At 31.1% G+C, this 26,903-nt stretch overlaps 1 protein-coding gene across 1 annotated transcript; it reads left to right on the plus strand.

Moving 5' to 3' along the window:
• Positions 1-11,376: 11,376 nt before the first annotated feature.
• LOC112742758 (uncharacterized) lies at positions 11,377-22,424 on the plus strand. The gene is made up of 6 exons (XM_072215838.1): positions 11,377-11,398; positions 11,654-12,111; positions 20,861-20,936; positions 21,300-21,578; positions 21,681-21,747; positions 21,869-22,424. The coding sequence occupies exons 1-4, from the start codon at positions 11,377-11,379 to the stop codon at positions 21,347-21,349; spliced, it is 606 nt and encodes a 201-aa protein (XP_072071939.1). The 3' UTR covers positions 21,350-21,578; positions 21,681-21,747; positions 21,869-22,424.
• The last annotated feature ends 4,479 nt before the right edge of the window (positions 22,425-26,903 follow it).

Genomic DNA, 26,903 nt, shown 5'->3' on the forward strand with positions numbered 1-26,903 from the left:
TTCCTTGAGTATTCAAGCATTGGGATGCTAACCGATTTACCACCTCGTCTAAGGCTGCTGCAAAGTTTTGTACATCCCTTTCCATCTCTTCTTGCTCTTGAAGAAGAATACTAAGGATGTCATCCATTGGAGGTTGGGGTAGATGGATGGGTTCATTATCTTGGGAGAAGGGTTCATAGTAGGAAGGTGGTTCCTCATAGTAAGGATGTGGTGGTTCTATGCTCTCCATTAGTTCTACTTGTTGCACAACACGCTCCATGGTTGCTTGAAGTTGATCCAATGCTTCCTTGAAATGATCCCTTGACTCTTGTTCTGCTTGGATAACGTGATTAGGATCATATGGCTCTTGGATCAATGGACATGAATACTCTTCCATGGGAGTTTGTGGTGGAAAGTAGAATTCATCTTGTTGGTGAAAATTTTCATACATTGGAGGTGGTTCATCTTGGTAATAGTATGGAGGGGATGGCTCTTGAAAGTGATGTTGGGATAGTGGTGTCTCTATATGTGGTTCATATGGCTCATATGGTTGTTGGAATGGTGTATATGGATTAGGGTCACATGAAGGTGGTTAGTGAAAAGAGGCTTGTGAGTGTGGTTGAGGGTTATGTTGAGGGTATAACTCATAGGCATATGGTGGCGGTTCTTGAAAGTCACAAGGGGATTCACCATAACCATTGGATTGATATGCATCATAGAATGGCTCTTGTTCATAGTGTGTTGGTGGAGGTTGTTGCCATGAAGATTGATCATATGCATATGGCTCCTCCCACCTTTGATTGTCCCATCCTTGATACACATCAACGTTGTAGCCCTCATTTCCTACAACATAGTTAGAACCAAACTTATAGCCAAAGTGAGAATTCATAATGAAAAGAGGAAATAAGAAACAAAAGCTAATAAGAAAGAATGAAACAAAGTCCTAAAGCTAGAAAAAACTAACAAGCAATCCAAAAATCAAGCTATTCACAATATTCACATATATACAATAACCAATAACACAACACCATTGCAATTCCCCGACAACGACGCTATTTTGATGAATGAATTTTTGACGGTTTAGAATTCAAAAATAAAATCTCGTCCAAGTATAGTTTCTAAACCAACAATAATCCTTTCATACAAAAATTTGTTTGTCACAAGTAACAAACCCCTAAAAATATAAACCGAAGTATTCAAACCTCGGGTCATTCTCCCTAGAAATTGCGATAAAGTGTTCTTGTTATTGGTTATGAGGTATGTTTTGGGATTTTTGAGATAAGAAGGATGAAATGTAAATGGCAATGAAAATAAACTAATAACTAACAAAGGTCTTGACAAGGTGTGAGAACTAGAAGTCCTATCCTAGTTATCCTCCTCAATTGTGACCACAATTGTCCATTGCTCCCACTTGGTTAACCTCTAACCATGGAGGAAAGTCAAGTGGATAAATCAATTTGATTCCTCAAATCCTAATCAACTCCTCAAGGAAAGACAAGCTTTAGAGGCATTCAAATCAACTAGCAACTTCTAATCATCAATCAACAAAGGCATTAGGTAACTCAAGAGTCACTAATTACTCTACCTAGGCCAAGAGGAACAAAATCTACACTAAAATCCAACCAAGCATTTCATCAAACACATGGAAGGAATAAAAGAAAAGTAAAAGGAATTAAAGTAATTCAACCATAAAAGAACATGAATCATAAATTGCATTAAAAGATAAATAAAGGAAACAAAAGTGCATCAACATAAAAGTAGAGAATTACAAGAATTAAATACTAAACTAGAGAGAGGATATGTAGAAGAAGAAGATTTACAAAGGAAAAGTAAATCAAAGCATGAAATTAACCTAGATCTAAGAAATTCTAATCTAGATCTAACCTAGTCCTAATTTTAGAGAAAAGTGAGAGCTTCTCTCTCTAGAAACTAACTTTTCCTCCAAAACTTAAACTAAAACTATCTATTGTGATCAAAAGTTCCTAGATGATTGATCCTTCTTCATTCTTTAGGTTAAATAGCACCAGAGGTGAGTTGGATTTGGGCCTGGGAAGCCCAGAATTCGCCCCCAGCGTTTTGCCTTTAAGTGAGTCACGTGCGAGCATCAACGCGTACGCGTGGGTCATGCGTACATGTTGCTTGACAATTTTCCATCCACGCGTACGCGCCATGTACGCGTACGCCTCGCCATGCGACATCACAATCCACGCGTACGCGTCTGCTGCGCGTGCACGTCGATCTTAGCATCCCAACTCCTTGTTTCTTCATGAGTTCTCCACTTGCATGCTTTTCTCTCCATCCCTTTGATCCATTCTTAGCCTTTCCAATCTGAAAGTAAATCAAGAAATCTATATTTCTGACAAAATTATTTAGAATCACGAATGAGTATCTTGGTTGTCAAGTTATTACTCATCCCTATTCCAAATAAACATTATTAAATTGTATCTCATACAATTATAATCCCAAATACCTATTTGGTTGTCAGACAATTATTTAACTGAATTATATTTTATACCCCTAGGTTGTCTAGGTTCAGGTATAAAATTAATTCTCCTTATACATCATCATATGCATAAATAAATTCTATCTTTGAATACAAGTCTCCCGGTTGTCAGGTTGTTCCTTATAAATAAGAGATAAATTTATTTTTTTTGACAATCTCTTAACTTTTAGGATTTATCTCCATTGTTAGAGAATTTCTACCAGTATTCATGGATTAAATTTTATACTCCCAAGTTGTCTAGGCAAAATATAAAATTAAATCCCTAATACATCAAATGTATATACTGATTATTATCTTGAAAATAAAACTCCTGGTTGTCAGGCCGCTCTTTGTAATCAAGAACATTAGAAAAACTAATTTCTAAAATTACAGTGTTCAAAACACATAATCAAATCAAAATTTGATTTTTCATGTACTAACGTTTAGCCTTAAAAAATTATCAAATCAAATTTGACCTTTATATACACTTATATATATATATATATATATATATAAAAGAAAGAAATAAAAGATATTTTGCATCTTATTCCTTTTATTGTGATCAAAATCACAATAAAATTTAATATATAAATAAAATCAAACAAAATATTTGATTATAAATATAATTTTTTATATTAAAAGAATGATAATTTAATCACAATTAAATAATTAAAATAAATTAACTATTAATTTATTAGGAAACTATCTCAATGGAAATAAATACATCACATGCTTAAAAACACAATTTGAATTAATCCTATTAATTCACAAACTTTTAGAAATACAGGAATAAAGATTTAAACACAAAATCCCAAAGCTCTGATACCACTGAAGAATTACCATGTGTTCATAACACGCAGCGGAAGAAAAATAAGGTAATCCTAAAGATCTATTTTGTGCTTAAACTTTATTCAAATAATATATAGATCAGATCTAAATACCTTTAGACGCTTTAGTAAAAATCACTTTCTTCTTCGATGGTACGAAGGCGCTATGCGTATCGACACTGAGACTAACATTTGCTGTCAACTCCTTGACCAATGGACATCTGATCTAAATTGAGAAACCTCTTGCAACTCTTTGCACGCCATAAAATTCTTCTCTAAGAATCAGGCTCACATACGTTTATGTGTGTAGAGGTAAAGGAATAAAACTCTTATGTTTTATTCTCATCTGTATCACATTCTTCTACTCTTGGCATACATATATAGTATGAGATTTGTTACTGATTTTAAATTTGATTATCAATTCAAATTTAAATCATATCTTGAAATTCCAAATTTGAATCCTTTAAATTTTATGAATCATATCATAACAATTTAAAACAGAATCAATTTGGATCTCATCCAAATTTATAATTCAAATTCAGAAATAGAATAACTAATTATTCTCAAATCTCATTTAATATTCTCAATTATCATACTATTATTATATTCTTGGTGCTAGCAAAAAATATAATAATATTCTATCTGAATTAATATAATTATTTATTTGATCAAATCAAAATAATAATTAAATAATTCTATAGCAAAAAAATTAGAACACTCGTTAGTGTGTGACCCCATAGGTTCAATACTAAGCGGGTAGTAAATTAGTCATACTAAATTTACTAATCAAGGTTGGCGTCTAGCAACACTCCTTAACGACCCGATAGTATGAAGTAATATATTTTTACTAAGAACCTTAGAAGAACAAAGTATAATTCCTTCCATCTTTCCAGCTCTTGGTTAACCCTTAGAGTATGGTTTAATTGTCAAACTCTAACTTGTTACCATTATTACAATGAACTGTGAATGACCTAAAAAACTTATTTCTTCATTCATTCAATCCCCTTGGCCAAGGTTTTATTCATCTCAGTCATTATAATCATAGAGCTTAAACTCTTTACCGAGAGTTGACGGATTCCTTATTGACTAATCATTAATTCTACAAGTATTTAAATTATACCCAATATCCATTCAACTAGCACCATAAGGTATTAGGTGTCTGGAATCAAAGTATAATAAATACATTATTAATTACTATGACAGTCGCAGGTCAAAGGAAACTCTATTACCATACTCATCTTGAGAATATCCTATTGACAAATATACGGTAATTATAACCATTAGGAATTATCAAAGTGAGTCAGTTCAATGGTCATATCTTTATATGCACCATCCATATATATAATTTAATAAATGAGATCTATTAGTCTTCATCTAATGAAGACCATTATATATATATTGATCTTTTCAGATTATTAATGTCCTTTTTAATAATCCTATGACCAAGAACAATTTAGATTAAATTATAAAAGATTTATCTCTCAATATTATGATCACTATCACAATGATAAATCTCTAAATTTAATCAAGGATCTTATTATATTAACATTTTAATATAATAACAATAACAAATTATTTGACACATGATTGATTGGATTGTGGTCATACTCCTTATTCCCAACAATCTCCCACTTGCACGAGAGCCAATCATGATAGATTGGATCTTGGGCATACTTTATCTCAATATAAGTAAACATATGCAAAGAGAAATATCTATTAACTTCATCAAGCAGCTCGTTTTCCCTAGCAAACAGACCCTTGATAATTCAAGACGAAGGGATACAAAATAAAAAAAGTATTTTAAATAGCTTACCAATAAAAATCAATTGGTGTACACTTATACATAAATAATGATCGGGTAATTTTGACTTTCAACAAAGAAAAAAAAAGGCACAAATGTGAATTTGACACTCAATTTGGTTGTGAAACTAACATAAATTTCTGGTTTTCTATTAAAGTGAAACTAAAATAAATACCACAAGTGATTTAATATCATAAATGAGACTAAAATAAAATTTTATGAGTATCTCTAAAATAAAAAACAAAGCAAATAAAAACATAAAAAAGAGAAAAAAAGACAGAGAACAAAACAAAGAATAGTAACGAAACTTTTAAACAACTTTTAAAAATACAACTCAACAAATCTAGAACCTGAGATTGGCCACTATAAAGTGGGATAAAATATTTCTCACAAAAATTAGAGAAACTTAAGGAGATAATGTGAACCGGTTCAATTTACATGGCATTTTCAACTATTGACTGTATTTTCTTTATGAAAATAAGGGGATAAAAATGTATCACTCATAAAAAAAATAAAACAAAATATACCAACAGATTTTCCTAAAAAAAATATTGTAATTATTTTTAAGCACACCAAAAAAGAACAAAAAAAATAACGTATAAATAAGTAAGGAGAATTATTTTTAATTGTTTACCTTTCTCATTAGTGCTGCTTGAAGTTAAGAAAGACCATCATTGTAACTATAACAATTAATAGAAAGAAGGTTCCAAACAACTTTATTCACTATATCCAATGGCTTCTTCTAGTGGCTGCCAATAAACCGCAACCTTAAAGTGTTCAGTAACACTATCACGAATCACACGATAAACAAAAGTAAGGATCAAATAAGATGTAGAAAATTAATTAAACACCAATTATTCAAAACAGTAATTGAATAAAAATAAGTAATTTGTTGAATAATCAAAATTTAATAGCCTTTTGAACTAAAAAATTCTGCATATTATGAGAAAAAATATATAGAAATAGAGAAAACTTCTTTTCAAAATAGTCAAAGTTTCCACCTTCTCAACAGAGTTTTAATGAAGTTGTCCCAAGCTCTTTAATAATATTAAAGAACACACACACACACACCCACATGCGCACGCGCGCGCGCACACAATATAAGACAAACTAACAAAGTAGAAATAATTTTCCAATAATTCATGTTATAGTGGATGTATTTTTACACTTTTTCTTTTTGCATAACAGTGATCCCCGAATTAGATTATTTATTGCAAAAAAGAGATATGTTTTCCAAGATATTGGTTACAATACAAAATTATACATTAATGATAAAAATAAAGTTAGGATACACAAAACGAAGCCCAAATCAAAATCTTGTGTATTTTTTCTTCCCTCTATTATGAAACCAAAAGGAAACCAACAAATCTGCATATTTGATCAGCTTATAAAATTGATTCTTAAATAAGCATATTTCTTAACCCATTCAAAGCTTGATAACATAGACAACCATCAATGTCTTCACGGTAGAAAAATTGTAACCATCCAAAAATTTAGAAGTCTCTAGAGTCTAACAAATATGCAATTTCTAAGAGCAGATTAATATCCTGAGTGAAATACTAATAAAGTTTTCTGCCAACTTTGAATTAATCATTTAAGACCTATATAATGAGAAGCTCACATTATCTTTTGACATCATAATAATCTTTAGTAACTTTAATTATATTAGAAATAAACAAAAGATTTAACCCACAAGGGAAAGGATGGTTATTAACAGTAGAATTATAAGCATGACAAAATAGCAGTTACAAAAGATAGTTGAGGTTATTAGAGCCAAAATAATGACCATAAATAAAGACTCATTATTTAAACAACATTGAAATTTTTGAGATATGTCCAAAGAAATTAGGGAAGAATAGATAAGAAGGCACAATCGATAGTGTAAATGCAAAGAGAATGGGTAAAAATGATCATACCTTTTAGAATAGTGCCCGAAAATCCATTGTGCATCTAGGACACAGTCTCCTCCATAAATTCACAACTCTAGCTGAACGAAGAAAATCATATAAGAAATCAAGATTTATCCAGTAAATTATCAAATAAACAAATTAATATGAGAGAAAGAAATTAGTGAAACTAGATTTGAAGAGTATTTACAACACACTCTAGTACACCATTAACTTTTGAGAATCTACTATGCAAAAGGAAAAAAATTGTTTGTAATAAAAATTGAGACCTTTACCAAGACTCTAAAAATATGAAACTCAAGAACCAATCAAAACCAAAGCTTTATTAATAAAAATACAAATAAAAATGGAGACCTTTGTTTTTGATATCAACCTCATGGCCCTTGAAGGTCCTTTTTTTACACTTAACAAAGCAAGTGTACACAAAATGGCCATGTCCTACTTCTTTTCAAACACAGGTAGAAATTTTAAAAAATCAATAGAAGAACACTCATAATTCACAATATCAGATTACTACGAAAAGAGAAATTACACAAAGATATTAAGAAAAAAAAACCTTTAACCGTATATAAAAGAGACAAGTTTCTCATAATAGTGTTTATTTAACTCATTTTGTGCACTGTAATAAACTTTCTTATTCCCGAATTGATGCCCAAATTTAAAGTTATATGCTTTAAATATTAAAATTAATTTTAGACATTATACTTCTATTATTGCTGTAGCTTTTTTCAACAACAAATTGATGAAAACAAAGGAAGACCCAATAGAGCAAGTGTCCCAATGAATACATCATTAGAAAACTTAAATCAATCTAATGTCTACTAACTTGTCGAAGCTATTGGATCACCTCATAATTGCCATTATGAAAGTGAAAAGACAGCCCCATGACCACAAATCCAGCTTTTCAATTTGACCCATATTCCAATCAGTAATCACTCCCACAAATCATCCCTCTCCCTAAACCCTACCCTAAAACAAATAGAGGAGTACAGAAGAAAGAGAGCACAGAAGGAGAAGGAAGGCTATGATCAAAACTTCATCCAACAACCAAGGTCGAGATATATCCAAGAAAGGATTAAAGAAATAAAAAACAATTCAACAAAATAACTAATCAAACAATAAATAAGATCAAGTGTGTATGAGTATTAATAGCTCAATAGTTCAGTGTACACTATAGAAAATTTAGTATTAAAATCAACGAAAAATTACACAACTCAGATTTAACTACACAAAAATGCTCCGAATAAGTCTGAAATCACCATGGAAACACGCAAACCCCAGTGGGAAATCAGAAACACAATTGCAAACCCTAATAAAATTCCTGCATACTGAAAACGAAGAACCTAACAGAAAATAGAAAAAGAATCTCTCTTCATGAAGACAAAGTTCAGAAAAGAATCAAAATTATTCAAGGTTACTATGAATTACATATTAGAAAACCAAATTCAATATGATGCCTACAATTTCTAGGATATTCGGAGAGCAATTGAAGTGTTTTCATATGGAGCGTATATAGCTCTTATTATGTGTCCCAAGATCATTGTGTTTTTTTTTTCCACATGCTTCTGTTTCAGTTGCTGCTAGAACAAAAAAAATTAGCCACATTTTAACTAACAAAGATAAAAGAAGTATGCATTTATGTACAACAAAGGTACGTTTTTTCTTTAATCTCCAAAGAAAAATTAATCAATTAGGAGCAGAGTCTATAACACTTTGAAGTTACGAATTTTATTAAAAGCTATTTTAGGGTTCATGATCATTTAAAGATCTTATTTCTTATGGTAAGAGAATATTATTCATCAAATTCTTCTCATTTTCTGAAGATAAATAAATTTTAACTGAATATATTCTCTGAGAAAGAAACACAATAATTCTTACCTTAACACGCTTAACACGAACCTCCTGTTGTTGCACCCTCTTCACTTTATCCTCCTGAGTGAAATTACATAACACCGATTCTGAAAGAATTTACCACTATTTTAACACAACAGTTCTTCAAAATTAAATGTGTAAAAGAGCATCATTCATCAATTAGAAGTATAAGAGATAAATAGCTCCAATGTGAATTAGATAGTGAAAAAATAGACAGAACAGCAACACTAATTAATTACTTAGATCACTACCTAAGAATAAATAACGCTGAAATAATTATAGGATAAAAACTCAGTGATGAGTCATGTACAGTTATATATAAATAAGAAACAGAAGAAAATTTGGCTTTAAAGAGAACAGGATAAAAAAAGCACACAGGTGACTTTGAAACTCAATTTGGTTGTGACAAAAATAAAAGGACAAACACAAATAACAAAAATAAAAAATAGTAAGGAAACAGGTAACGACTTCTCAAGATACAAAATGAGGACGACAGCAGTTGGAATTGAGCCATATCAAATTTTATAGGTTTTCTCACTTTTTACAACAAAGGTATTTTATTCTTCCAAAAGCATCAAATTATATATTTTAAAAATCGAGAAATAGAAAGCACAAAATTAAGAAAAATGACATGAGTAATCGAAATATTAAAAAATTATTTGATATCATCAGTGAAACTAAAATAAATATATGGTTTTCTATTAAAGTTAAAAATTTCTTGACAGAGAGAAAAGAATATTTTTCAAGAAAAAATAAACAATTCATAACCAAAAACAGAAAAAAAAATTTCAATAAATGATGAGTATCTTTGCACTAAAAAATCAAGCAGATAAAAAAATAAAAAAAAAATGAGAGAAACGGACACAGAACATAACAAAGAATATTATTCTCAACTGTTGACCTCATTTACTATCTGAAAATGAGTGGATAAAAATGCATCACTCGTACAAAAATGCATCACTCATTTAATCAAGTTCATTTGAACAGACATTTCCTAATCAGGTCCCTATATATTGGATGATGAATCGCTATTTTTGACATGAATGCACAGTATAAGCAGTTAACTATCCATGTTTAAGCTATAGAGACTAATTGAAAACTTGTGCACAATAAAAGAACTTTATTAGAGCTTTTAAACTGTAGAGATTTCCAAATTAATCAATGCTAAATTAAACTAAAAAATGCATATAGCACCATACTTGGATCCGTGGTGGAGATAGAAGCCACTCCATCGAAGTGACAGGAATTAGGAGTCTTTCCATTCTTAGGTGCACCATTTGCATTGAAGAGTCCCCAATTCTTCCCAGACAATGGCCCCGGCTTCATATCCTTGTTGTAGAGCTCATAAATACAAGTGCTAGCAGAAATTCCAGGATACTTGGGAGTTGCAGTTTGGTTCAGCACATGCTTTATTAGATTGCTACTGTAAGTATTTGCAGTGTCGATTGTTGCATCAGGCACGTTAGATCCACCTTTCGAGGGCCATCCAGATTCAGTTACTATCACAGGAATGTTAGTGTAATTTAGAAAAAGCATGGCAAATTATCCTGCATCAACCATAGCATGGAAGCACATTTTCATATATTGAAACATCAAAAGTCGCTTTCAATCTTGGTCATATTACTACAAATCAGCTATTAAAAAAAAGGTTTCGTTCCAATTTGAATAAAACATGGTTAGAATTTTCAACATTATGAGACAAACAATTTGAACATCTCAAACCATGGAGAAATCAAACACATACGAAATTCCAAATCAAACACAACCAAAAGAAAAAAGAAACCCTAAATAAAAAAGGTTGAAGATGCAATACAAGACAAAAACAGATATCCAGACCATCCCTAGAGGAGAGGACCGCTGACTGAGATATCCACCTTCCATGTCTCACCAAGGCTGTTGAAGACCACACCAGTGATCTTTGTTGCTCAGCAAGAAGGATTGACAGGGCTATCGAGGAGGGCACGAAGGAGAAGATAGTATTTAGGGTTTCTAATCGACATAGAGAGATGATGGACAAGTTGAAGTGAACGAGAATAACTTCACTTTTTTCTCAGAACCCATACATTTGTTTTCTTTTTATTTTTGGCGAGCTTCAGGCCCATTATCCGCCTCCATCAACACGCAATCTGGCAGCCTAAGATATCCACCCAATTACAATTCTTTTTGAATTTTGAATATATTTTTTTAAAAAAAAAAATTAACTCAAAAACTAACACACCGTAAAATAGTACCAAATTAATTAAATATAAAAGAATTATTAAAATTTTTAAAACTTATATGCAAAAATATGATAAAATTACTTAGAACATAGTTTAAAAATTTAAAACTTTAAAAGTTGTAAATTATAAAAATGTTCCATTAGTTTACACTAATAAAATGACAGCAATTGTTAAATAATATTATAATATTTTATATAAAAAATAAAATATAACTAAAAAGACATAAAATACCATTAAAATAATAAACTAATAAGATAATATTATAATTATTTGGCTACCTGACAAATATATGATAGATGTAAAAGGAAACAGTAGATGATGCAAATTTCAAATTAAATAGTGAAGGTGGCAAAAAGAAAATAAAGAGGCTAACTATTGTTATTGGCATGGTTCTGAAAATCGGGCCGGACCGGCCGGTCCGATCGATTCGGCCACAAAACCGGAGATAATAACGATTCGGTCTGATGTTTGAAACCGAAAATTACAAAACCAGCCATAAATTGCTAACCGGCCGGTCGAACCGGAACCGGCCGGTTTGAACAAAACGACACAATTTTGTGCTTAAGGAGAAATCAAAGAAGCCAAAACACGTCTTATCCATCTCCTTCCGTATTCTTTTGAGCAAACACGCCCAGCCTTAACCAAGGGAAAAACCCTAGCCGCCACCACCACCGCAAGGAGGATCCGTCTTTGCCGCCGTCCGTCGCAGTCAGGGGCTTGTCTCCTCGAGTCTTCGTGCATCGCAATTAGGGGAGTTTCTTCCAAGTCTTCAATCTGTTCACAGTCACAAGTCGCAGGCGTGCCGCTTCTCCCTCGAGCTCGGTGGTCGTCGTCTTGTCGCCGTTGTCTGTCGCCATCTGTCGCAGTCATCTCCTCGAGTCTTCGTGCGTCACAGTCAGGGGAGTCTCCAAGTCCTCGAGCTGTTCGCAGTCCCCGTCGCAAGCGCGCCGCTTCTTGCATGTGCTCGGCGGCCGTCATCTTATCGCCGTCCTCTGTCGCCATCCGTCCTCCTCAGCGATCGAAGGTCAGTGACTCAGAGCTCATTTGTTCTTTGTTTTTTTAATTTTTTTATGCTTTGTTCAGAAATCATTGCATGATTATTGAATTTGCTTTGCATTTTTAATAATTTTTAACTTTAATTGAATAATTTTTCGTTACATTGAACGGTGATTTGAACTGTGAACTGTGAACTTGTTGAATAATTATGAATAATTATTGTTAGTTAAGCTGTGAACTTTGTTGTTGTTACTTGTTACTGAGTTGAATAATTATTGAATAATTTGCCGTGGGTTCTTGTGAACCTATGATTGATGATGATTGATGACTCTGTCGTTGTCCATTGCTCACTACTTCTTACTTAAATTGAAAATCTTGTTAATTAAATTGAGGATTGATGATTAAATTGTTAACAAAACCCATTTTACAAAAAATAAAGCAAGAAATCATATTGGTCATATGATCTACACAATCCATGTATTTTCATCTGTTCAGAATATCTAAGCTGTGAATTTATCTTGTTACCAGGCCCAACATAGATGCTAATAGAAAACTATTACTAAACTATGAATTCTTTGTCAAATGGTTGATATTTTTTAAGTTGGTGATCATGATAGGAAATACAGTGAAGCTTAGGATTAAAAATGGGTAAGTTACATTTTTTGACCCATTTTTATTTTGGTTTCTATTTGGTAACAATTGTAATTAAGAACTTTCATAGGTACTTTCTCTTGTTTTTAGATTAGGAGATTGCAGACTCGACAATGCATTTATGATAATGCCATTTTTTAGTGCTTGTTCTTGGTTGATTGGCTTTGCTCAGGACTCTAGCTTGTTCTAGGCTATTCTTGATTAATTAACTCTGTTACTGGTTTATTGATTGATGCTAAATTGGTACTGATAAACTATTATTGGCTTGTTCTTGCTTTTTTTCTGATGTTAAATTTTATTAAAGTTTCTTGATTCTGTGCTCATTACCTCACTTAGTGCATTTTTTGTTGTTAATCATTGTGCTGATCTTGTTAATCATTAGCTTATTGATTGATGCTAAATTGGTGCTGATAAACTGTTACTGGCTTGTTTTTGGCCTTTTTTTATCTGTTATTAAATTTTGTTAAAGTTTCTTGATTTTGTGCTCATTACCTCATTTAGGACTTTTTTGTTGTTAATCATTGTGCTGAGCTTGTTAAAATTGGGTTAAAAACTTTGTTAATCTTTGTTAAACCATGTTAATTTTTTGTGTTAACCTTGTGAAAAATATGTTAAAAACTTGATTGGCTTTACTCACTACTCTCGCTTGTTCTAGCCTGTTCTTGATTAATGAACTCTGTTACTGGCTTATTGATTGATGCTAAATTGGTACTGATAAACTGTTATTGGCTTGTTCTTGCTTTTTTTCGGATGTTAAATTTTATTAAAGTTTCTTGATTTTGTTCTCATTACCTCACTTAGTGCTTTTTTTTTGGTTGTTAATCATTGTGCTGATTTTGTTGAAATTGAGTTAAAATTGATAATCTTTTGGAGTTTGATTTATAATAGGTTCATTTCAAGCTGAGATTTTCTTCTAACAATGATACTAACAACTGGAATAACTTAACAATTGGACAATTTATTTTAGAGAGGAAAAACATCTACATAATTTTCATATTTTATTGATGAACATTTGAGCTGTTTATATTTGAAGCTTGTAAAACATATGGAATGCTTTCTATAAAAACCACGAGTAAGTTTAATGTTCTTCTCATAGTTAGTTTTGCTTTGATTTCATTAAATACATGCATACACCTCAAACTTGAATATGTTTTGAGCCATAGTATTAAAATATTTTGAAATTCTACTTGAAACTTTACTAGGAAGCAACTTAAATTTAGGAGTGGAGTAGCTTGCAGCATTGAAAACCATCAGCACAATGAACTGGTGATAGAGGCAGTCATATTAATAAGTAACATGCCAGTAGACATGTTCTATAATTTATTTAGTATTTTATTTTAAAATAGTTTTTTCGGTTGAATTACGGTTGGATCGGTTGGACCAGTGAACCAGTAAATAAAACGGTTCGATAACCGGTCTGGTTCTCAGAACCTTGGTTATTGGTGTTAATATTTTGCCAAACTATGGCTGCGTGCACTGTACTTTTAGTATGAAAAATAAATGATGATAACAAACATAAAAAAATAAATGATGATGTGAACAACCATCTTCACTAATTAGACTATTTAACCATTATTTATTTATAATACTTAATTATAAAAAATAATTATCTGCAATTTTTAGCAAATAATTTTATTTTGTACATGTTTTGATTTATCTCTATTAATTAATTTTTTTTATAATAATTATTATCATCGATTGTATACTGAAGTGAATGTTAGATGATATGATAATGAATTTGTCGCTGCATAATGAAGAATTTAAAAAAAATTTACAGTATCTATGTTATATTTTTGAATGACTTAATAATTCCTAAAAAATAGTAAATAATATTTAAAAAACTTAATAAATGTAGAATTATAAATAATAGTATCATATCTTACACAAATTCTATGTTTTATTTTGATATTAATCTAGCATCTATTAAGTTTTAAGTATACTAAAGACAATGTAAGAAAGATTGAAATGACAGGAGGAAATCTTTCATATCTCATCTCCATTTAATTTTTTGTCTTGAACTACTCCACAATAAATAAGAAAAGATTTTAGAAATAACCTGAACTCCTCAAGCAATATTTCATGTCCCATCTTCATTTAATTTTTTATCTCGAACCACTTGATAATAATAAGTGAGTGAAGTCTTAAAAGATGCAAACTAATAAATATACATATAGGTAAAAGTAGATTGTTAAGTAATGATTACATCTACCTTTTAATATCCTGAGAAAGTCAAGACCTATTTAACATAGTTCATTATAACTCAAGTAGCATGGACATAAACATATATTAAATGTAATTTCTTTTGTTAATACACTAACAAAACGGTACTTTAACATGTAAGGTGTTATCCTGATTGTGATAATGCTAGGGGTGCATGCATAGCAATATTATTTTAGTTTTTTCAAACATTTTTTAATCTTATTAGAATTGTGTGTATGATAAAATCGTTTATTTCCTTTCTTCAAAGAACTTTTTTATTATGGTAGTAAATGCTAGGAGAATTTTATGTAAACAGTATTATTTTTTACCTTTTTTTTCAAACAATTTCATTAAAATTGAAGTCAGATGCTATGTTTAGTGTTACCAACTCTTTTTTTTTTCATTCATCCAAAGTTGTTTCATAGCAAAATCAAACTCTCTGAGTCATTCAAAGCTTTAATATTTTATACTTTAAATATAACTTGCTCATCAAATACAGTATACAACTGGAAACCATTTGGCAAACTCTCACTATGTGTTATGTCTTTTTAAGAGAAAGAGATCGAACAATTTCTTTTCAAACACATCTAAGTATATAACCATAAAAACATAGCATAATGCATAAAATATTTTGCACCAAGTTAAATAAAAACCCTTACAACACAAATAAGGCAGATGAACATAAAAATAAAGGTAGATACTACAAACGAACCAGCAATGCCATGCATGGTCTTCCTTGGGCAATGCAAGTCGAACTAATATCTGATATTGGTGGTAACACTCCTACACACTAAACAAACCACAATAAGCAAAGACATAGTGTTCCACTAAAACCAACTCTTAATAGCACACAACCCTTAAAACTTTAAACCCTATGTCCTAGCAAGCATAGTTTGCAGCAAAGTATGACTATTACAACTTTCTAGGTAATCCATCACACGAGAAATAAAGTTTCTTCATATGCATGGATAGATCTAATTTTAACATGATTATCATAAAAAAAACCCGATGAAGCCTATTTCTTGTGCGTTCAATGGGGTTATATCGAACAAAGAAAAACTGAGAGTACGCGATGACTTGAGCCCCAACCAGTTGTAGGTGCCTCTCCATAACATGGATAACATCATGATTAACCATGGTAGTTGGCACGTACAAAGTACCTATTCCATTATATGTAAATAGTTGTGACCAGTTAACACCTTCATCAGTGTCACTTACCTGCCATATAACTGAGTTGTATGAATAGAATGTGTGATTATTTGATGCCAAACATAGACATCCATCTCTAACCAAAAGGCAACCACAATGAGACATAGCTTTAAGAGGGACGTAAATTTGGCTAAAAGTCAATGTCATCAATGAGAAAGAAAAAATGTATGGTTGATCATCGTCTTCACGGTCAGCAAGCCAATACACAACACCACTGGCTGCAACATACGAAGGATCCAACCGTTGCACATATGAAGGACATGAAATCCTAACATGCCAATTCCTAGTGAAACTTGTATACATAGATAAAGTGTAAGCAGTGCTTTTGGGTTCATCTTTAAAAACATGCAAAATTGCATAATGAACACTATTCGGAAAGTGCGCAAAGGCATAAGTAAAGGAACCCTCAGAAGAACTACGTTGCAAAGGATAATCTAGTACCCGAGGCATTTGAATAAGTGGATTCCAAATCACCAAGTGGCTTCTTCTTTCAAGAGAGGAGTAACGGATACAGAAGACTCCCATCTCGACTCCAATGAACTGAAACCAACCGTGTTGGGTTAAAAGAAAAGGCAAGTTCAGGTAGCCGGTTTCCCCGGCAATCTTCATGATCCAATCCACTAACGTGATCACAGGAGATGCAAACCCAAAGTGAATGAACAGTGAGCAGCCACGCCTTTTCCATATCTTTGAGATTTGACTGAAAAAGTCAAACAAAGTTATCCTTTGCCTCCAATAACGGCAAGTAGCATTGAAACTGACAACGATTAGAGCATTACATAAATAGAGGATTTCACTTATAACCTCATCAGGGAGTTGTGGAACCTCTACTTATGTGGGAGGTATATCACTCATACTTGATCTCAAACTGTAAGAAAACTTTAAAAGGAGGAATGTAAAGTGTAAGATGGAGTACTTGACAAACTCTGAACAATACCTTGTGGTGACCAATGCTTGCTAAACTCTATTTATAGAATGTTAATAGGTCATTGAAAGCACACCTACCTTCCTCACATGCAATAAATTTCACAAGTTTTAGGTCTTGCATGGTTTAGCTAATATTAAGTGCAAAATGACTGTGTAAAATACTAAATAGTGAAAAAGTTGGGATGGATAAATAAAACTGAGCTTTTAAGGAGCAAGACTCAACTTACTATGTTAATTATTTACAATAAAATCGTATTTTTAGAATTTTTTGTTTTACAAAACTCCTCCAAAAGAGTTTAGAATTGTAAGTAGATGATAATTACAAATTTGGGTAAAGTATATTTTTTGCCTCTGAAATTTGTTTAAAATTTAAGGAATACTCTAAGTTTTACTTTGTTTTAATTTTATCCTAAAAATTTTTAAATTTGAATTAAATATATCATTGACACTAAAATTGTATAAAAGATAATTTACTGAAATATTAATCATTAAATTATTATATAATGTCAACCAATTATATATTTAAAAATTAGGAGTATAATTAAAATTTTTAATCATTTTTCATAACATGCATATGATGTGATTATATTATTATCTTTCTTTCGATCAAATGTCCCTTTGGTAAACATTTGAACATCATGTTTATGAAAATCATTAACTTACTTCATCCCTGTCATCATCACCATTATCATCATCATCATCATCATCATCATCATCATCATCATCATTCAAAGCTATGTTGTGTCCAACAATTTATATAGTATTGAAGAACAAAACTATAAATAAAGAATTACAAAATTGTGTAAAAAATACTCAGGAAGAGTACATTTAATTGAAAGTGGAAACTTTTCCTAGAACAAAATTGAAACAAAATAAACCTTGATGAATATTTTCAAAACTTTTAACTATTATTGAAAGGCAAAAATGTAACTATTGTATAATTTTTTTTTATCTTATCTTTATTATTTATTTCATTATTTCCAATATATAATTAGACAATTTTTTTAGAATAACTGTTCATAATGATTTAAATGTTTTTTAAAATAGCTGTGATCACTGATAATTAAGATAAAAAATATATGGTATAAGCTAATTTACTCAAATATTAATCATTAAATTATTATATATTTAAAAAATAGGAGTATAATTAGAATTTTTAATCATTTTTCATAATTTGCATATGATGTGATTATATTATTATTTTAATTTCAAACAAATGTCCCTTTGGAAAACATTTTTTGGCAATTTTTTTATAATTTTGTTCTACCATACTATATAAATTGTTGGACATAACACAAATTTAAATAATAATAATAATAATAATAATAATAATAATGAAGTAAGTTAATGATTTTCATAAACATGGTGTTCAAATGAAATTTTTTTTTCAAAAGACTATTATTTATAAAAAATGACGATACGTTTGTCAAATTGTTAAAGTGTCTATGTTTAGAGTATGCGATTAAACCAAAAATTAATCCAACGTTATTCAATAGGTTTTTAAATTATAATTTACGTCATCTATTGTAAATGTATGTTGTTATTAAGAACTTGATGCAATTAATAGAATGGATGGAAGCACATCAATCGCAAGGACAATACCAACTCTGTGACTTTGCTATATCTAGAAGCCATACAATTTACATGTTTTCTTTGAAAACAAACATTAATGGTTGACAACGACATTTACTTTTTTTTTTCGGGTATTATTAACTCTAAGTAGCAAAACAATAGATAAGTGTAAACTATACTTCCTGTGCATGAAGTATCTGTGTTAAAAAATGAGGCTGCTTTAAAATATGAATTGTGAAATGATGGCTTCTATCACAGCAGTACTCAAGAGGTTACTTTACTAACCATGGTTGGTTAGTAAATTAGCTAAATTTTCCTTTAAAAAAAACATCACCTTTGTGGACTAAGTTTTGAATTCCAAAATATTCTTCATCTTCTTGTTTAGTGACTAAGGCAAACCAAAGATAAGAAAGGAAAGAGTATCAGAAGGCGTACAAAAGAGGAATTTACACCAGCAGCATCTATCCCAAGATCCTTTCGAAGAATAAAGCAAGGTTTGAACCATCCAAGTGAAATGTTCCTATCTCTCTGAATTCTAACTGTATCTCTTAAAAAATGGCACACAAAACATCCATACCCCAGGCAGATTCCCAATTTCAAAAGTCCCATATCAACGCACTAAAACACATATCAATAAACTAATTCAATGAGATAAGAATTAGAATAAATAAATGAAGGAAATAGGTGAGCAAGGGTTACTTTATTTTGTGCACTATAATAAACTTTCTTATTCCCAAATTGATTCTGGAACTTATAGTTATATACTTTAAATATTAAAACTAATTTTAGACATTATACTTCTATGATTGTTGTAGCTTTTTCCAACAACAAATTAAAAAAAATAAAGGAAGACCCAAAGTTGGTCCCAAGAAAATAAAAAATACACACATATGTAAAGTAAAAAAAAAAAACAAATGGCCTATCTAAACTGTAAATGCACATGCTCAAATAATGGCCATTGAATTTTCCTTTAGGGTCCACGAGAATGAAAGAGTGTAACTCCTCTGTCTTTAGTGAGCAAGGCAAACCAAAGATTAGAAAGCAAGGAGTTTCAGTAGAAGTACAAAAGAAGAATATAGAACAACATCATCTATCCAAGATCTTTCCGAAGAACAAAGCAAGGTTTGCACCATCCATGTGAAATGTCCCTCTCTCTCTCTCTAACTTCTAACCATCTCTCTTAACACAAAAAGAAACAAAAAAAATTCCTTTTTTTATTAATTGTTCTAATACAATATTTTGTACTAAAAGAAAAAATCGTTGGTCTATTCTTCAGTGCTGAGAACGCAATTAGCAACATCAAAAAATTGGATGGCGGTGCATGCAAATAGGATGATGCCAACAGGTAAAAATCTGAATCCTGATTGATACTTAATTTGCATGTGTATAAAAAAATTGAACATCAAGTAACACTCAGTTGGTACATGACATATAAACTTATTATTCTAGATTAGTAAAATTGCGAGTCTTCTTACCCCACATTTTGGAACAAATCCTTCAAATTAAATGGTCAAACTCTGTTTTGAGATTAGTATAAAAAGAAAGCTAACTTCGTAGAGATATTGACAAACAAAAATGATTTTAAGTAATTAAAAATAAATACCCATCAAAAGAATAGTTGATATTTAACCCAACTCAACAAAAAGCACAATTCTTAATAATTTCATTATTTTAGTAGTTTTTATATAACTTTTTATGTAATTGTTTTGGATAAATTCTTCGGAATCAAATAAAAGATATATTAGCATAAGATTCATGAAATAATTGTACTCATTAATAAGTTATTATGTACTAAAAGTTTTCTTAATTTTTTAATCTCATTATTATAATTATTGTTTAGGTAACCATTTTTGATATGTCATATTTTATCAAGCTTGGCTTGGATTGAAGTAACTTATGTCATTGGCTAACTGTAGATTTTTCAGTTTAGATTTTTTTACCACTCTATTCATTTATCACAGGAACTGAAATTAACTATGGTTTCTACAATTTGTATATGGCTTCAAAATAATGATCGGACAATCATATTCCACTAATGATGTTTGTAGTCTATATGTTACTATCATACCCAGTATTTTTTGTTTTTTTTTTTTGCTCTTATACAGCTTAAATATATCAATGAAACATGACTATTTACTTAAGTCGGCACGGGTCCATTTTTTACACTGCAAATAATCGAAGTCTCACTAACTTATGATGGTGCTGTTATATGCTCTCAGGAAGTTTCTGACAACCCAAGAACACTAGATAAAAGGAAAAGAAGCAACTCTGAGGTTTCGACTATACGACGGGCAGGTAACCAAATATATGTAATATTATGTCATGTATCGTAAATAGCATGTGAGTTGCAGCATTTAATTTGAACTGTAACATGTAATCTAGGGAGACAGAGCTCTACCACCATGTTTTGAAGCAATTTATGAGCACGAATTAGGGTCCTCATGCTACGCAATTGATGAGTGGGATAATTTCTTAGTGTTGGATATAGAAAGTAAAAATAAATAGAAGGCCATAACGAAGGGTTCATTCGAGCTGATTAGGAATTTTTATTTTGTCAGGAGAGGAAATACTATATAGTTTACCTATGCAGATTTTGGGATATTTTTCATTTTACTTTTCAATGAAATGAACTAACCAATTAAAATTTTTTCCTGATAGAAACTTTTATGTGGGGGACCGACTGGACCAAAATACACTGCACAATATAAAAAGAGCATTTCATCTAGATTACAACAGCAACAGTGACTCCTCCTCACCTGATGTTATGATATTGTTCGGGTCTGAATCATCTGAGCTTCAAGACTCATCAGATGAGGATGAAGATTCAACAATGGAGGGTAATAACCCTAACAATCCAATAATTGTGTGTCATAAAAGCAATTCAACCATTGAGTTTAGCGAAGACAGTTCTGAAAGCGAAGAAATACCTGACAATAGGTAATGTGACACTTAATTTATATATTTATCCATAAATTTTATTTCTAGATAACATTGAGATCAATTTTAGGATGGAGACTAACAATTTACACTATCCTCAAGTAGGTACAATCCACAAGTTTCCTATAGAAAGACATTGACACGTACTGACGTGACCGGAAGTAGATTGGTAAGTTGATTCTAAATACTTCATATCAATTTTATGCAAACATATCAAATTCTGATTATCCATTTACGATACATAACCTTAATAATTTCTCCCAAAACACTAACAATGCTTTTTTTTACAGTACCTGGGTGCTAGTTTTGCTGCACATCTCACTCCATCTGGACATGGTTCAATTTCGCAAATCGCTGGTCCATCCTCTAGCGGAAGCAACAACGTCTTTTTTTCCATCTACCCAAAAGTCAAGGAAGAAATAAAGAGTGGAAATTCGGGGTGGATTGGGCCGAATGTTGTCAAACTTATAACTTGAAGGAAAATGACACAATTATCCTGAAGATGGACTCCTTGCAGAACCGCCAAATAGATCTGACAATTGAAAGATCTTAAAGCCTGTGGGTGATTGGGATCCCAAAATTTACATTCACCATATTTTGAACTCATGAAGTATATTGTTAATATTAGAGTGTTTTCAATGTCTATGTTATTATGAAGTGACTATGTTTGTATGTATAACCTTCATCCAAAATTTGCTGGTCTTTCTGAGTATAGAGAACTTCATGGATTGAATGGTCTAGCGCCTGCTGCTGCTGCTGATCTTTTCATTATGACATGATGCAAAATTGTTACCTATTTACAGTTTACATATTCAACATATATTGGAAAAATGGATTCAGCAGTAATTGGGTAAAATATAGTGAATACAGTCAATACACCATTCATTATATTAAAAAAAAACTTAGTGCTTTCGTAAATGGTGACAATAAGAACAGAGTTATTATTATAAAATATATAGTTAAACTTACTCTACAGTAAATCAACTAATCATAAGTAAACTGTTCGAGTTGAGTCACAAGAGCCTGAAAAATAAGGTAAGTGAATGAAGTTAATAACCCACTCAAAGATAACTTATTAACTAATAATTTGATTATGCGTATAATGTTAATACAACTCCTTGTGTTTTAAAATAAAAAAATTATATTGTTATGTAGATTCAAGCAAATATCTATAAATTGATGCTATTCTGATATACCTTAATAATATATGATGTCCTAATTTTTTTTTTGTTAAAAATTTTTATTTATAATTTTGTGCCATGAATGTCAAAATTGTGTATTCAGAGAATTGAGTATTTCACTCTCAAATTGACATGAGAGAGAGCTAATAAGATCCAAATATTTTTGAAATTACTTTATCTAATAAAAAAAACAAATAATCGAATAGAAAATCATGACTGATTTTGTGGTGTACACATAGCCTTGTCATCATTTTAAGTATATGCATTAGTAGCAGCACTAACAAAAGAAGATAAACGCATGCACCAAAAGAGGAAATTATTAATGATATGATATAATTGAGAAGTGTCTTAAAATTAATCCAAAATACAAACATATAGAACAGGTAACATTTCACAAAACTCACAACACATAGAAATTATTGGTTTGGTGTCACAATGCCAATGCTAAAATGATCAAAGATTAGTGCACATTTTCATTTAATTCCTAACAACAGTTCTTTATAACCTCATGGGTAATACTCATGCTAAACTAAGGTAACAATGAGTGTTTATAATCCAAAAAGTAAAAAATAATTTAACAAAGGAAGAGCTGCCAAGCGAAACATTCATTACAATGAGAGTTAATATTTTCAGACCCTTTGAAAATCTCTGAGTGAACTCTATGTCCACCTAAGTCGTCACCAGAGGCTCCTGCTGCTACTCGTATAATATCTTCAATAAGTGTGAAGTTCCCCAATATATCAACATGAGCACTACTATGGGTTCCCCTTCCTTTGAGAAGATTAGCCGGAGCAGTGTGTTCATACTCCCTTATGAAGGTTCGGATGCCTGAAGGATTAAAGCGGGTTTTTCCCCACCAACCTTTTGCACACATGAAACCAGGGCTTAAAACAGGAATGGTTTCATCCCCATTGGCACTATAAACTCCATCCTTTAAAAAAGGGTCCTCATCTCCACCATTTGCTTATGTGTCAATCTGAAACGAAATGTAGCATTCCGATTGGGAAGTTGACTTATAAACATAGGCTCTTTACGTTGGGATCCCAACCCCATACATAGAGTAAATCTCCATATCTGGAGCATGTGGTAATCTCCAGCAGCAAGACAAAAATATAACACAAACCACAAAGAGTAGTAGTATGAATAAACAGCGAATTTTAAAAGACAGCAGGATACGACATTATAGAAGATAGCAAAACCAAGAATCTATCAATGCCCCCAACCAAGGTAATAAAATGATTAATTACATAGTAGCTAAGTGCCAACAATAGTCAGATTCTAGATTGGCAGTCTTCTTGTGTGCAACTTCTACAAAATGTTTACTAAAGCAATTAAGTAGAGGATCTCACCTTGTTTCTAAAGGGTTAGACCAATATTTGTAATGCTTGTATTTTGGGTCATCCAAATTATCAGTAATTCCACGAGAAAAATGCGCATCTCCGGGCTTCATCATCTTACGTGCAACAAAATGAAGGAGATCCAAAACTTCATCAGCAGTGTAAGCTTTATAATCTGAAACAGCTCTGATTCCCTCAACACCCATTTCATGATACTCTGTCCAAATATAACAAGTAGACGTGTTCATATGGTTCCTCCTCCCCTTAAGAGAACCATGCCATTTGCATAAGTAATAAAAAATATGAACCTCAAAAGAATGTAAATCAAGTAAGGTGATGGCAACTGCATGAGGTTTGAAAGTATCGACAACTTCAAGAATATCAACACTCAAGAGACAGATGTAGAAATATTTCCATCCGTTAATACCATTTATATAGAAGTGAATCAAATTAGTTTTGCAAGGAAATAACATAACACTCGATTTAACTTTTTAAGTGAACACAAATTCAAATAAACAACTACTGATGACAAAAAAGATAAAGAATAACATGAGTATTGAAGACAAATAGCAGATATCTACCCAAATTTTTTTATTATTTAATTGCATAAAATTATATCATTTAAGATTGAGGAAAATAAGTTTAAAGATAAAAAGACATGTCATTCATAATAAAAAGATTAAAAACTGATATAGTATCAACAGTCAAAATAAAATAAATATCTAGAAAAGATAAAATTTAAAAAAATATGGGCCTTTCTAACCAATAGGCATGCAAAAAAATACAGATAAGAAGCAATGGCTGAATTCAGATATAGCACAAGAATAAATTCACAAACTACATACATTTAGATGTCAACACTATTAATATTTCAATAATTCAAAATTTATCTGATAGTATAATACCAGAAATTTCAAATTGAAACAACTAAAGTAAAATTATAGCCTCTGTTAATTCAGAATTGAAATTCACTGCAAAGTTATTCCAATTTCTTTACACAAAATGCTATTATTATAAACAAAGTAGCTTAATTTTCCTTTAAAAAAATTATTACCTTCATGGACTAAGTTTTGAATTCCAAAATATTCTTCATCTTCTTGTTTAGTGACTAAGGAAAACCAAAGATAAGAAAGGAAGGAGTTTCAGAAGGCGTACAAAAGAAGAATTTACACTAGCAGCATCTTTCCCAAGATCCTTCCAAAAAACAAAGCAAGGTTTGAACCATCCAAGTGAAATGTTCCCGTCTCTCTGAATTCTAACCATATCTCTTAAAAAATGGCACACAAAGCATCCATAGCACAGGCAGATTCCCAATTTCAAAAGCCCCATATCAACGCACCAAAACACATATCAAGAAACTAATTCAATGAGCTAAGAATTAGAATAAATAAACGAAGGAAATAGGTAAGGAAGGGTTACTTCACGACTTTTCCAAGGCGGGTGTAGGCTTCGAGCAGACTGATAAATCAAGAGCTTATGTGCTTATACCGATAACTTTTAAAAGAAAATAAATAAATAAAAAAAGTAAAGCAAAGTATGATAAACAAATTTTAAAAAATCAATAGAAGAATACTCATAATTCACAATATCATATTACAACGGAAAAAGAAATTACACAAAGATAATAAGGAAAAACAAACCTTTAATCCTATATAAAAGAGACATTTTTCTAATAATAATCTTTATTTAACTCATTTTGTGCACTGTAATAAACTTCCTTATTCCCAAATTGATTCCGAAACTTATAGTTATATACTTTAAATACTAAAACTAATTTTAGACATTATACTTCTATTATTGCTATAGCTTTTTCCAACAACAAATTGAAAAGGAAGACCCAATAGAGCAAGGGTCCCAATGAATGAAAACATCATAAGAAAACTTAAATCAGTCTAATGCCTACTAACCTATCAAAGCTATTGGAAACGAAAAGCCAGCTCCATGAAAACAAATCTAGCGTTTCAATTTGACCCATATTCCAATCAGTAATCACTCCCACAAATCATCCATCTCCCTAAACCCTACCCTAAATAAAGTGTGTATGAGTATTAATAGCTCAATAGTTCAGTGTACATTATAGAAAATTGAGTGTTAAAATCAATAGAAAATTACAAAACTCATATTTAAAACACGCAAACCCTAGTGGGAAATTAGGAACACAATTGCAAACCCTAATAAAATCACTGTATACTGAAAACGAAGAACCTAACAGAAAATCGAAAAACAATCTCTCTTCAAAAGTAAGAGAGAAATCGAACTTGTAAAGCTAAATATCTTTCAGTCACTCCGCCAAACTTCTCCCAGAAAACGGTACTCATCTCTCTAAACCCTAACCTAATAGCACAGTAGAGCAATGGCAGAAACTGGTGTCAAATAATAAAAAATTAAATCAAACAACACAAAAAGAAAAATGAAAAAAAAGGAATAAACGAATAATTCAATCAAAATAGAATGCTTACCATATTTTCATGTGAAACAAAAATCTATATACAATCAAACTAAGGCAACAAAGCGATTGCAAATTTTCATAAGAGATAAATAGAAATTAAAACTAAAACTGTAAGTATTCTTGGCTGTCTAGAAAATTTATATTGGAGATATCGTAGGAGTCACCATTAAAGTTAATAGACATAACATAAATTTGCACGTTTGTTAAAATTTACATAAAGGAACTTCCATAGTCTTACATAATCATAGACAGAAAAAAAAAAGGATAGATTACATATGCAAGAACATACATGATCATGTCAAGCATAGAATGATAGAATTGAATAACTTAAACAAACTAATAAACAATGTAAATAATA

This window comes from Arachis hypogaea, chromosome 14 (genome assembly GCF_003086295.3).
Source record: "Arachis hypogaea cultivar Tifrunner chromosome 14, arahy.Tifrunner.gnm2.J5K5, whole genome shotgun sequence".
Taxonomy (NCBI): domain Eukaryota; kingdom Viridiplantae; phylum Streptophyta; class Magnoliopsida; order Fabales; family Fabaceae; genus Arachis; species Arachis hypogaea.